This window comes from Salarias fasciatus, chromosome 2, assembly GCF_902148845.1.
Source record: "Salarias fasciatus chromosome 2, fSalaFa1.1, whole genome shotgun sequence".
Lineage (NCBI taxonomy): Eukaryota > Metazoa > Chordata > Actinopteri > Blenniiformes > Blenniidae > Salarias > Salarias fasciatus.
The window spans coordinates 12,902,442-12,916,656 of record NC_043746.1 but is presented as its reverse complement, the minus strand read 5'-3'; the positions used below and the strand labels follow the sequence as shown (position 1 = coordinate 12,916,656).

The window sequence follows — 14,215 nt, the reverse complement described above, 5'->3', positions numbered from 1 at the left end:
ACTTTAACATTACTTGTCCTCACTCAGCAAGTAAATTTTCTTCTACAGCCTCGTGGATAGAAAAACTGATGGATAGATAGATTTTTTTTTTTCAGCTGCCAGCATAAAAAACAGCAGAAACAAGGAATTCTGGGTGAGAGATAAAGGGATTGAAAAAGAAGAAGAATTTGAAGCAGTGATTCAGTTTTTGTTATTTGACCCCCAGGTTTGATCAATAGCTTCTTATGTGGGGAAAGTTGCATCTGTAAAGGTTCCCTGTCAAGTGTTCTTTGATTGGAAGTTGATCTTTGACAATCTGGCAGAAGATCATATTTATTCCTTTGACCAGTTGAGACTCCACTGGAACAATAACATTTTTTTTTTTGTTGTTGTTGTTTGTTTATTTGTTTTGTTTTTTTCCCTTTTCCATTAACACCATTTCTGTCCTTTTCAGTTATAGCTCTTTTTAGCAAGTAACAGTTACATTTACTGATAAAAATATGAAAGTCACTCATTCAAAGGTGAGGGATCTACCAGTTTCTTAAACACAACAAGGTGCTGATCCATGAAGTTTTGTTCAAACTGCAACTTGAGACTGAATAATGATTGCCATGATGCACCAGTAAATACTTCACACACCAGATGCACCATGTATGATTTCACAGAAATTCTACACAGCCCTTATAGGAAAATGGATAAGATTACATAACACAGAAACAAGCGTCCCTGTGTGCCGAGAGTTTTAGTCAGTGGACCTCAGCTTTTCCTCACTGTTGAAAAACATGCCTATTTGGCCAGTCAGGGACTTTTCTTCAGTTCTTTTTCAATTCAGTTCAATTTGTATAGTGCCAATTACAACAATCCCGTATGAGAAAGCACAAGTGACAGTGAAGAGGAAAAACTGCATTAGAAACCTCTGCATAAACAGACTCAGAGGTTCTGCTGCATCGGTTGGGGGCTAGAGGGTAGTAAATAAAAAAAAAGGCACAACAGAGACATGATACAACAAATGAACAGGCATTTGCTTTTAATTGTCTGTCAGTTCATTTGTCAGTCCGACCATCTGACTGAACTTTTACAAGAAAATGAGCAAAGACTGGACAGTTTGCAATTACTCAGCTGATTTGCTAAAAGCATCAATGACTACAGTATTTTACACATATTTTGTGATTATTCTAGCAGGAACGAGGGAATACATCCTACATTCACGAGGATTATTTCTCCAGGTGATTGAACTGTTTTCCCTTCTTCGGGGTGGGAAAGTCACACAGCAGGTCCAGTGGCAGCAGAAGGGCATTTTCTTCTCTGCGTGTTCCCTCCGAGTGTGTGAATGTTGTCAACTTCACCTCTCTGACTCAATGCCCTACAAAAAAGACTCGCAACGGAGGCAACAGCTTCGGACCTGACTGAAACAATTTCAGTCACGCAGAGAAAAAAGATAAGAGGGCTCCGCTGAGACTCATTCTTGGCCATAGTGCAATGGCCAGGAGACTGGAGGGGACGAGATGGCGAGAGCAGCCAAGTCAGAGGGAGAAAATGTGCAATAAGAAGAGGGACAAAGGGAGTATATATATCAAAGGTAGGGGGGAAAAACAGATATCTGGAGTCTGTGGAGGGATGTGTAAGGAGGGAAAAGGGAAATGAAGCACTCAGAGCAATTTAGGTAGGAAAGAAAAAGGAGAGTGGGACAGATCAAAGTGGTCCTCTAAGTAACAGATGGAAACTGGGTTAGGTAAGTCCGAGTACGATAAGTGACTCACACTGAATCTCGGTAAACTGACAGAGTTGCTGAACGCGTGGGAAATTGGAAATGAACAAGCAATTCAAGAAGTTTTCAAAGGCAACAAAAGAATCGCAAAGGGATGCTGCAGTAAGTGGCTATTGAAAGCACGATGGTGAGGTGGAAGACTGATGGGAAACTGAAATGTGTTCATATGAATGAACTGAGGATTAAATTTTGCAATTTTATGTTCAGTAACATACAACTGGTGACACTTCCACCTTGTGTTGGGTATAGGATGTGAGGACTGATCGCGTTGCTCTGTTGGTGTTTTTGCTATCCCTTTCTCTGCTGCAAACCGTGGAAATGAAGGGCACTGTGAAATGTTATCTGTCCTGTCCTGAAGGATTACAACACACACAGACACATGCAGACCACCTTTGAATTCCAGAGGTAATGTCACAGGGTTAGCCAGCCAGATAAATGTTATTTGTCTTTTTCTCGGCTGCTGTCTGTTACCTGAGGCATCTTCTGTTTTATAGAGGCAGCTACCCACAGTCCCAAAAATACAACTGCAAAGCGCCGTGGGGTCTCTGCGGCCGTGTACTTAGACGTATTTTGGTTTACATGCATGAGCGTAGAGCACGTTTCAACTGTGGAAGGAGGACAATGACTCAACAAAAACAGAAACTCTTCTAATGAGCGAGAGGCCATTATCTCTCAGCCCAGCATGGGAAGGCCTGCTTAAAAACTCCCACTGGGTCTGTGGCAGGTCTGTGCCTGTGTGTCGCCTGTGCTTTTGTGTGTGTCACAGGGCTATTTGTGTCGCAAGTGCGCACATCCTTTGATGTTATATTGCAGACGCCTTGATCCACTGACAGCACAGGGTAATCCAGGTTGTTACATGGCGTCCAGTCGGCCCTGTTATCGGTATTTCAGTAAATACTGGTGTATAATCTGTTTGTGGATCTCAATATATTTTGTTGTGGGGGCAAAAATCTGTTTACATACCTGAATTGTAGGGATTTGGCAGCCATATGGGGACAAATCAGGTGTTAATTAAGAAAATCGTTACATTTTAGATGAAAACCTCTGTGCGTGTCTTTAACAGTGGCCCTCTTCATGATCATGCCAGTCAAAACAAACTGGTTCGAGCCTTTTCCAAGACAGGTTGACGAAAGTGGAAGTCAGTGTAAAGTTCCTCAAAGGGATGAATTATTAGTTTGAGAGTGTGTGGCTGTGTGTGTATGACTGCGACAGTTGCACCCCCCACAAAAAAAAAAAATTGACATTATTTTTCAGATAAAGTCCTTGTTGAACACTAAAACCTTTGAAACCAAGGAAACTGTTTCAATTCTGAAATCAGAGTGCTACAGGAATGCTAACAACCCCTTTCTGCATTTTCCATCCTCCACAGCCGAGTCAGGGCATTTGGATTGGCAGGCTGGGTACGAGGTGGAGAATGGCTCTTGTCCTCCAGGCACATTTATCAAGCTCTCAAAAGAAAAAAGAATGAGAAAAAATATGTCAATCACATGCAGGAGAGAAAAAGAAAGGAGGATGGGGATTGACAGACAGAGTCTTGGAGTTAGACGGGCAGAGGCAGAGGTCTGCTTGAATTGCAGGCAGACCCTGTCAGTCCCAAGGGATTTCTTTCTTCTGATTTATACTTTAAATTAAGGGGTATCATTAGATATATTGTTCAGCAGGTGCTCTCCTTGGGAGGCATGTCGGGGAGATGCATCAGCATGCGTGACAGTGTTTAGTCAGGTCTTGTTTTACTTGCACAGAATAGTCTGATGCATATAAATACCAGGCCTCACAGATTTATCTAAAGAAAAAATACAGCAATCAAGTGGCCCCTCACCTCAAGGCATCCATTTATTTTCCGTTTGAGGGCAAGATAACATGAATTTAAACAGACCTTGGTCCACGGGTGATGTGTATCACTGGCAGCATATAGTTTCCCACACAAATACCCCATTCATTTGAATAGGAAATAACCAATAAATACTAAGTAGCAAGAAATGACAGCAGACGTGAAAACCCCAGTGTGTCTGCTGTATATGTGTATGTGCGTGTCAGATTGGGTTCCTATGGTAACCGTCAAGAGATAGCAGCAGTTGAGTGTGTGTTACCACTCCACTGTGTTTGCTCAAGGAGAAAAGTTGGATGAGGGAAGAGAACTGAAGGTATACAAAGCAGAAGTACACAGCAGAAATGAAAGTTTGATAAGAAGCAAGAAAGGAATTGTTGGAGGGGCTTTTTCCATAAGATGACAGCACGCAGATTGGCAGGTTCACCTCGCCTCATTATTTTGTGTTTGTGTGTGTGTGTGTGTTTGTGTGACGTGTGCAGCTTGCACTGACACCGAGCTACACAGTCTGGCTGCAAGGCTGAAGGACTGGTTTGGAGTTCTTCACCTCGACGCCAACAGAGACCTCAAATCCTCTGACAGCTCTGACTCGGCCACTGGACGTGAGTACATCTCCTCACAATATGTATACGTGTCAGCGGTCCTTTCTCTGTCAGACAGACGGGCTTTTTATTCCTCGTGAGGGGCGGGCATTGATGTTGACAGTGACCCGGCTGTGTTCTCTGTAATGTCAACATGTCTGAACACATTACAGCTCTGCAACTGAAAACACTCACACACTCAGATCTCACTGTGCTTCTCGAAAGGTTTAAAATGTGTATGATTGTGCATGATTTTTTTTTTTTTGTCTCACTGTCTCTATTTTTTTTTTTTCCCCCCACTAGACTTTGACACCAGCATCTTGCCCATCTGTAAGGACTCACTGGGCTGGATGTTCAACAAGTTGGACATGAACTTTGACCTCCTGCTCGACCAATCAGAGCTGAGTGCCATCTACTTGGACAAGTACGAGCTGTGCATGAAGCCTCTCTTCAACTCCTGCGACTCCTTCAAGGATGGCAAGCTGTCCAACAACGAGTGGTGCTACTGTTTCCAGAAACCTGACGGTGAGAGAGTGGAGGACGGCTGAAGCACAGTTTGCTGAAAATAGAAGTCTTTGGAAGTGCGGGGGGGGGGGGGGGGGGGGGGGGGGGGGGAGTTCGGTGACATTGATGAGGGTTCCCTACAATAATTGTGCTTGTTTCAGTCTTGACATTTTGCACATGACATTAAGCTACAAAAAGGATGACAAAATGTTCACACATGCAGGTTTTCTGTACGGAGGGTTAAAAAGAAAAACCACATTGTTCTTTTTATTATAAATGTCATAAGGTTTTACTTTAACACTTGTATCTGTCACATTTCTTCACGGTATAGGAATTTGGATTTGGGGTGTATTCATGATACTTGTGTGGTTTATATGAATAGTTCCTACCCTTGTTTCCTGAAAAAAGTTAGAGAAAATGTTACAGCTAGGCCAAACACAGGTGAACTCACTTTTTTCTCACATCATAGAAAAGCAGGAGCAGATGAGAAGTTTTACTCTCACTTTTAAATCTAATGTTGACAGTTTCAGAACAGGCAAAGAGTTGGGACCTGCCTGTGGTCTCTGGGATTTCTGGGACCTCTTCAAGAGGGTCTCTGTGCCTGGAGAAACCGTTTGTCATGATATTTGGATAGTTATCCTTATGTCTTTTTTTTTTTTTTTTTTTTTTTTTTTTTTTGTTTTGTTTTGTTTTGTTTTGTTTGCAACTGCGTTTGGCATTGTGTGGATACATCAGGCCTGGCCAAAAACCTTCCACTCAGTGAAGCCAAATTTTCAAAATAAAATTAAAAATGTCCTTTCATTGTAAGTTGCTTGTTTGTTTTGGTTTTTTTTTTCGGTTTTTCTTCCAAATTACATACAAATAGAGCAATCTTTAGCCTAAGAGGCTTTCATGGACAGATCACAAGGTCAGTTGTGCTTTTGATGATTTCAAAACAAGCTTATTTTGAAGTTATGAAAAAATGAAATCTGCAGCACTTAATGGTACTTGTGTTCTATTGCTTTCTGTTCTATTCTATTTAATTCTAAACGAGGAGAATAAACACAACTTTCAGTGACTTAATGTTTTTTGGCAAATGGCTAATGTAAAGAGCGAATGTGAACATTCTCAACAACTTGCAACTTCAGTTTTTTTGTTGCTTAATAAACAGCACTGACCCTTTTATGAATATATCTTGTTTTTTTTCTCTCTCTTATTGTAGGGCTGCCTTGTCAGAATGAGAAGAGCAGGATCCAGAATCAGAGTCGAAGAAAGAGCCTTATAGGTCAGTCTGAACGCATGACTCCTGGACCGACGTCCTCACTCCCTGAAAGAAAGAACACATTTAGCGCTTCTGAGTCAGATTTTGGACAAGACAAAGGACTTACAGGCATTTATGCAGCGGGTCCTTGCCAAGCAGATTGCTCAGTGTTTGGGCTCTCTATGAAACAGCTTGAAAAATGAGATGGGAGTGGGTCAAATGAAGGTAAAGGAAAAGAGGTGTGTGTGTGTGTGTGTGTGTGTGTGTGTGTGTGTGTGTGTGTGTGTGTGTGTGTGTGTGCATGTATTTATGCGTGTGCTTTATTAAAAATGACTGCTTCCTCTTAAGCAGGATGCATGGCTGTTGTCCTGCAACCTTCAGAGCAGTAATTGATGGTTCTCCTCCCTCTGTGAATACACAAGAAGTTTTGTTGAAACTTCAGGGCAATTTGAAACAACCTCCGCTGAACAGTGATCAGATTATATCCACTGTTTTTATCAACCTAATGCTCCTAAACCTTCTCAACCACTTTCTATAATCTTTTCTTCCGCTCTTTCTTTTGTCTCTGTTGTGTCACATTCTCCTTTATCCCGTTATCTCCCACGCTCTCTTTCCTCCGTCTCCTCCCATCCCCATCTTTTCTCTCTGCTCAGGCTCATATATTCCTCGTTGTACCGAGGAGGGTTACTTCAAGCCAACCCAGTGTCACGGCAGCACCGGACAGTGTTGGTGCGTCGACAAGTATGGAAACGAGATCGCTGGCTCCAGAAAACAAGGCAACCCCAACTGTGGTAAGTGAACATGTAAGGATGCAGAATCAATCAGATGTTCACGCATTTCTGAGATCGATTGAAATTGTCTTTATTGACTTCAGTTTATCTAACTGTCTTCCAGAATTTTCAATGTGCCTTAATCCAGCTGGACTTATGTAAGACTGTGAACCCATTATCCATCACATGCTGTCCAATGAAACACAGAGAAAGCCCCGATTGCAGCTTTGATGTATTCCTCGGCTCAGTAACTCTTCCTGTCTGTCTTTATCTTTAGCGCTAGCCGTGTTATTATTTAGAAAACAGATAACATTAGGCGAGCTTCTGGAGCCGGCAAGGCTGTTTCTAATATGTCTGATTCTATCTGCCTCTGATATCCGACTCCTGTCGCCTTGATAAAACACCAGCATCTTGTGAGTTAAGCAAGTAAAACTGCATCACTTGTCTTCAGACGGTAATGTCAAAAAGATGTGAATAAATACAGAGTCGAAGAAGTAAATTAGTCGTACCTTAAGGAAGAGCATAAACTAAACAGCTAGTAGATGCACCGATAAAAAGATACATTTAAGAGAGCAGGATCGATGCACAGCTCATACTCGTCCGATATACGAATAATAAAGTGCACTGACATGTGAAGACTGGTTAGCAAGACAGCAGTGGAATTTCAAAGAGAAGGGGCAAAAAGCCAATAGTAGCACTTTGCTGCAAATCAATGGCAGAGGGATTCTATTGATGAAAAAAAGTGAACAACAATTAGCCAGAAAGAATTGAGGCAGACATGCTGATTACAAATCAAACAGCCAGCTCACTGGCACAGATTACAGCTCACTTGAATCATTCCAGCCCAAAGCCTGTAATTTCTGTTTTCAGTGTTGACAAGGTGTCTGTCCGGCCAACACACACGAAAACACACTTCTCATAGTTTCTAGGGACATGGCATTGTCAACCCCAACTATAGACTGGCCAATTTAGTATTTTCCTTGACCTGATGTAACCTAGCATTAGTCAAAGACAGGTATTTTATTCATCATTCATTGTTATATTCATTCATTCGTTATGTCGTAAGTGTTGTGATGTTTCTTCTGTGCACAAATTGTAAATTGTTCTTCAGGGAACAACGGAGTCTTCTGAATTGATTGAATTGATTTGAGCTGGTCTCCCACTGTGTGCTCATGTGTGCATTTGTGGCCTAAATTCAGCAAATTCAAGGGAGCCTACATTTTCGTCTCCATCGCAGTAAATGTCCATCCTGCGAGTGTAGAAATATATTTAGGCTCTAAAACCAGTCTTAGTTCTTAGAGTCATCCTAAAATATGTTATGACTCAGAAATTTAATGTCTTCCTCGGAGGATTTGTGTCCCCATATAATGTGACTCTGAGAACAGATTTAAATCCCCGCCACAGTAACACACACACACACACACACACACACACACACACACACACACACACACACACACACCGATTGTTGGTGGAGATAGAAAGGGGGACACCAGCAGTCCTTTGTCTCCGGCCTAACAACCTCGTCTGCCTGGCTGAGCGGCCTCCGGCCCGAGCTGCCCGGTCTTCTCCCCTCTCGCCCTGCGTGGAACAAACAGGTGGCGACACAGCGGCTCTCCGCTCAGTCGCCCGAACACAAGGACACCAAACTGATCTCATCACTGTGACTGTCACTCAGCCAGAGTACAGCTGTACCCAGGTGTAAACAGTCTGTTTTGAACTGAACTCAGAAGAATGTCTTGGCACCAATTTCAGAAAACGCTTCAGGCAGAAGCTGAGATAATGACTTGTGTTCACAATGTGGCCACTCTAGATTCAGCAGCAGTCCCCCATTAGCTGGACATCACTGAAGCTTGCTGGTTAGATATTCCCCTTGACTCTGCATTGTGTTAGATGGTGGTAGGATTTTATGTGTGCAGGGACTGGTCAGATATTCACTTGTTTCAGTGCAATTCAGTTGTTCTGTCAAAATTCGGCAGCAGCAGCTCGTTTAAGCTTTTACCAAGAAACTGGAAACATGTTCATGAGGCATAAATTCTAATAAAGACAAATCACCAAGTACAGCTGAACCTCATTTAAAAAAATACTACAAGGAGCTTTCTTGTATTTGCTTATAGCTAAAGGACTCTGAAGGACAAATTGATAATAGCTTCAACCATTTACAATGACTTTTAATTGAATGTCTTTTCACAAAGCCCGAGTAGGTTTGTGCTATTTTTAATGATGCCTCCCAGTGCAATGTACGATAAATTGTCCAAAAACCATGTCCTCTATTTGTTCCTTGTAATTTCTTTTAAATGACGCCCTATCTCAAAATACAAGTAACCCAATTGTGAGTTTCATTTGGAATATTCGCTGAAAGATCTGAAATGTCTGTCTGCTGTCGTGTTTCCCTTCAGACCAAGTCCTCATGCAACCCAACGTCTGCAGCCTTCAGACTGTGTGTTTTCACAAACTGGCCTCACAGTCTGACTTTGATGTTAATTCTGCTTCACAAACTCGCCCCTCTCGCTGGATTGAACTGGGCTGCAGACTGGTTTTGATCCATATGTTTGACCTACTCAGTTTAGATATTTCAAAAACTCGTGCATGTCACTTTATTTTGACGGTAAAATAAAGGTCAGTGAATCTTTAAAGTCAAATGTTTGAACCAAACCGTTCGGCTCTTGCGCAGCAGTGTTTTCACAGACACAGACGTGGTTCTTTCGTAAAGCTCTGCCATGACAGCACACCTGGTTTTAATGTTTGGGACTCCGTCAAGGTCTGCAGAAGCTTGATAACGACTCGCTCATTTGAATTAGGCGTGTTTGAGCCGTAAAAGGGCTTATGTGCGCTGGGCAGGGACCAAACGGGAAAAATGAATTACAGAAAGTTTGATTGGCCTAGGGGAATAATAAAAAAAAATGGGTGTAAATGATTGTAAGCAAGTCTTCTTGATTTTTCAGCTTTTTCGTTCTTTGACTTATTTGTGACTTTTTTTTTCTGTTTTTCCAACATTCTTTGTTATGGATTCTCTGTCTGCAGATGAAGACCAGGAGACATCGGGGGATTTTGGCAGTGGCGGCGCAGTCATTCTCCTCGATGACCAGGAGGAGGACTCATTACAGAGCGGACGGAGCCGGCAGAAGAAGAGACGGGGCCGGATCCACCCACGGGGAACCATTGAGGATGACGAGGACGAGGAAGAGGACAAGGATGATGAAATCGGCTACGTTTGGTAGCTCTGCTCCATTTTACTTTTGCCATCAGCTGACCAGGAAACTCCGTTAACTCAGCACAGATCTGAAGCCATTCCAGTGTCTCTTCCTCCAACTATCTTGGCAGCAGTCCATCTTTTGGCCCCAGAACCCACTCCTGTGCTCCCGGCCTGTCATCCAAATCTGTCTCCTCAGTGACATTCAACCAGCCTCTTCACTTCAAGTGTTTCACTCTTTCCACAGACAAAAAAAAAAAAAAACTGAAAGCTTATTACATTTCAACAACTGTCGAGCCCCCTGTTCCGCTCTCTGCTTGTATTCCTCCACAAACCTGCAACCCCTGCTAAAACAGACTCTTCTCAATTATATTACTCCCTCTGTTCCCTGTCACTCGTTCCGCTGTGTGTCCATATCAGAATCTCTGGTCAGTCTGTGAGCCCAGATACATTTGCTGATGTGTTGGATGTAAATATGTTTTGCTCCAGGGAGGCCAGTTTGCGGGTTGAACTCCCTGCTGACCCATCAGCAGTGCCACCTTCATGTTGTGTGTTCCACCGTCGGGCTCCTGCCAGTGTTCATCAATGTTTCCCCAAATCGCTGCCACAGCTCCAGGCTCTGAGATGACCCCTCTCTTTCCGTTATTTCATGGAGGACTGTAAATTATTTAATTGTTGATCTTGAATGTTCCAAGAAAGCCCAGGAAGCAATGAGATTAAAGATGTATTGTCGTTGTTGTTGCATGTTTCTCATCGTGTTTCTGTAAAAGAGAGAATTACTTGGCCAGGTCTAGCTCTATGCATCTCAAACAGAACGTGATGCCTATTCGGCTGCTACAATACTTTGTTGCTATGTTGATGCTGTCTAGTGTCTTTTCGGTTCTTCTCCCAATCTCAGGAGGTAGGAAGTTGCTTTTCAGAGTGATAGCAGTGTAGAAAAGGGAACTGCAAGGCCTACGGTCCAAATCTGTGGCGTCGCAGCTAGCTATTATTTTACTAACTGGTCAGTAGGGCTGCTGAGGCTTTTGGACGGTGCATGGACACTAGAGGGAGAAGCTGCTCCTGAGCTGGGAGGACACATCTGAAGTCAAAGCAGAGAGGAGACCCTGCTTTGCCTCCCAACATTGGACATCTTCAGTGATTGAAATTAAAAATCTTCACCATGTCAACTACGTGAACTTTTATTTGTAACTTTGAAAATTTAAGTAAAGTGGCACTTTGGGTGTCTTTTGAAACGTACAGGTCTGCGTCCACGTGTCTCTTGTTCTTCTGGGGATTCATTTCCCTTATCCATTCATCATTATCTCCACCGCTCCATCCAGCTGAAGGTCACAGGGTGCTGGAGCAGATCTCGGCTGACAAAGGGCAGGCCGGGCGCGCCCCGGACAGGTCTGCAGTCCATCACAGAGAAACAGACAACCACACACACTCAAATAAATGGGGAACTAAAGGTCTACCGTATGTGCATTTTTTGAGATTGTGGAAAGGAAATCAACAAAATGCATACAGGGAGAAAATGCAAACTCTGTACAGAAAGCCCTCCAAGCCCATATAACCATGATTTTTCTCACTGTAGGAAAAGCATGCTCACCACTGTGGCACCGTGCAGCCTGATCACAATAATAATTTTCTCTTATCTGGCTTCATTTCACTATTTCAAGATTAAATAACAGCAACCATGAGCACGTCGCTCATCTTACTTTAATCCACACATGCATTTGTATGAGTTTCGCCTGCTTTAGGCATTTACTCTTTTTCTAAAGCTCATATTTCTCTGCAGTGGAACAATCAAAGCTCTCCATCAATTCTGACCTTTTCCAGGCCTGAGAAAGCAGTATCCCCGTTAGAAGCCGACATAAATGGCTGCAGTAGAAAAATACTCTTATCACTTGCCTTTCAGACAGCAAAATCGCAAAGCCACCAGCTCCCAAAAGAACATAAAAGCTTAATGAGTGTTTTTGTAATATCACTGGCTAATGGGACAGCTAACCTCACTGGCTTGAAACTGCATGCTCAGCACTTCAAAGACACATCGAACCAACAATCACAGGCTAAAAGGACAACCAGATCTTCTGGCCTGAAAAAAAGCACAATCAGCAGTTCATACAACACTCTGTCAGATAGAATAGACAATGGGTTTAACAACGTGCGTCAAATTATGCCTGGAGCCGGGGCATAATCACCCGGTTCTGTGGCCCGGCCTACTGCATCATCTTCCTCTGTCATTGCACCTCTTGGCATGAGTTGTAAAGAAAATTTCTTGTTTTCATCACATGCTGCATCAGTCTGCTGCTTTTTTTACTGCCTTGTATCCGTTCAGTTTGAATCTGTGCTACTGGGAGTATTTTACGGGTCCAGTTATTGTTTTTACCTGACATTTTCTATTTTGGTGGAGAAGTTATGACTCCACACGATATTACAACTGAAAGGAAAAAGGTTGATATTTGGAGGTGGATGAAATGATCAATACAGTCAATGCTAGAAATATGAAGCCAAATGTCACCGGATAGTTACGTAGGTGACTTTAAAAGACACATAACTTCTTGATTTTACCCATTGTCTTCCTCATGTACATGTACACACACACACACACCCACAGTTTCATTATCGGTTCTATTTTCATTGGGCCTCCCACTCATTCTTCCATCTTCAGCTCAGTGAGGGGGATGTATGGTTGTCTTATGTCCTCAGGGCAATTCATTGCTCCGCTTCATTCCTTTATTGGCTACTGCTTTATTATCCACACAGATGGCTTCCCTGTTGGTCCATCCTCCCATCAGACCAACATCTCTATGGAGAATGGTGACGGCTTCAAATGGGAGCTTCGTCCTATTGGTCGTTATTTTTTTTATTTTTATTTTTTTGTCAGACTAAGTTATCCAAAAGAAGTTATGGCTGCACTCAGTCATTACGTCTTTTGAATTTATTGTTTTTTTATAACTTTCTTTCTTCAAGCTCCTCAAACTAACCTTCATAAGAAAAGTAACTCCTCCGCCCACATTAGTTTAATCTTCATGGATACTAAAGTGCAAAAATTTAGAGTTTTTATTTGGTAAATTTCAAAGGTAGAGAAATAACAGTTTTAGTATAATTAGACCAGCTTTTTTTTTCCACTTGACAAAATTAGCAGATGGAGCTTTATGTCTATTTCTTGACAGAAATTCAAATAATATTTTCAAAAATGTCATCCTATTCCCAAACAGTAATTTAGAGAATAAATATAAATTGCCTTGGGATGGAATCTGAAGGAAACACTTCGAACATTACCCATGTCAAAACAAACACATTTGGCACATAATTTGAAGCATATCGTAGTAAAGTACAGTTCATTTCTTCTTTGATTAAACCAATGAATCTTATTTTAGATGAAAAACTTTATTTAAAACAACTATATTTTTATTGACTGTGTGGATGGGTTTTCTATGGCTACTCTGATTCCCTGCTGCTGTGCTGGTTGTGAGCTCAGTGTGTTTGTCTCTGTGTGTTTGTCCTGTAATGGACTGAGAGTTCCCTAAACGTTGGCCTGTGTTGACAGAGAAAGGCTTCAGCACCCCATGATCCTAGTCTTGATTTGGTAGGTTCAGAAGATGGATTGATGGAAGGATGGATGGATGAATGGATGGAAGGATGGATGGATGGATGGAGTAAGGTTAATTCTTGTAAATAAGTGATTCTAATTAAGGAACAGCAGCACATACTGTATCACCCTCATTGGTGCCTCACTTCACTCACTCAGATATGCTACATATGCTATGCTATAAAGCCGCAGAGCACACTCCACCTTATTAATATTAACAATTTAAGACCAGTACTTAACAAGGACAAGCTGTGCTGGGAGTTCGCTCGCAGCTTTGCACATACACCATGTAACTGGGCCATGAACCAACATTCACTACTTTACAGGTGAAAAGTCCAAGTGTCTCTCCAAAGTCCTCAGGGTTCCAAGCTTTGCTCGTTCCTCTCTGAGTAGTTGTCATTCTAGCTGTGTGATCAAGGACCGATTTAGACCCGCAACCCCGGGGGAGCGCAATTAACTACCTGACAGGACAAAAATCCAGCAGTGCTCCAGAGCCTGAGGACCAGATTTGAGGATCACTGGTCTAAAGCCTGCCTATGTAATTGGTAGAGACATTGTAATAAATAGGGATCATCTCTCTCTAATCTGTCACAGCCCACCACTTCCACTCACACTCTTTTTCATGCTTGGCTGCCACTGCACCAGCCAGCCTGTGGATCCTCTGAACAGACCCCGGCATGCCCCCCAGTGGAAGCATCTTGGATCATTCACCTCCGCGTTGTTAACAGCTACACTATTCCAAATTTGTGCGTTTTGGCTGCCGGTGAGGTCTCCG

General features: G+C 42.5%; 1 protein-coding gene across 3 annotated transcripts in view; it reads left to right on the top strand.

The window, feature by feature from the left end:
* The window catches only part of spock1 (SPARC (osteonectin), cwcv and kazal like domains proteoglycan 1), a 112,568-nt gene extending 101,466 nt beyond the window's left edge, over positions 1 to 11,102 (top strand). For all 3 annotated transcript variants that reach the window (XM_030101481.1, XM_030101466.1, XM_030101474.1), the window contains 5 exons: positions 4,058 to 4,177; positions 4,460 to 4,681; positions 5,862 to 5,924; positions 6,554 to 6,691; positions 9,695 to 11,102. In XM_030101481.1, coding sequence (XP_029957341.1) covers positions 4,058 to 4,177; positions 4,460 to 4,681; positions 5,862 to 5,924; positions 6,554 to 6,691; positions 9,695 to 9,891 — 740 coding nt within the window. In that variant the 3' untranslated portion in view covers positions 9,892 to 11,102. The remainder of the gene's footprint in view (positions 1 to 4,057; positions 4,178 to 4,459; positions 4,682 to 5,861; positions 5,925 to 6,553; positions 6,692 to 9,694) is intronic.
* Positions 11,103 to 14,215: the final 3,113 nt, after the last annotated feature.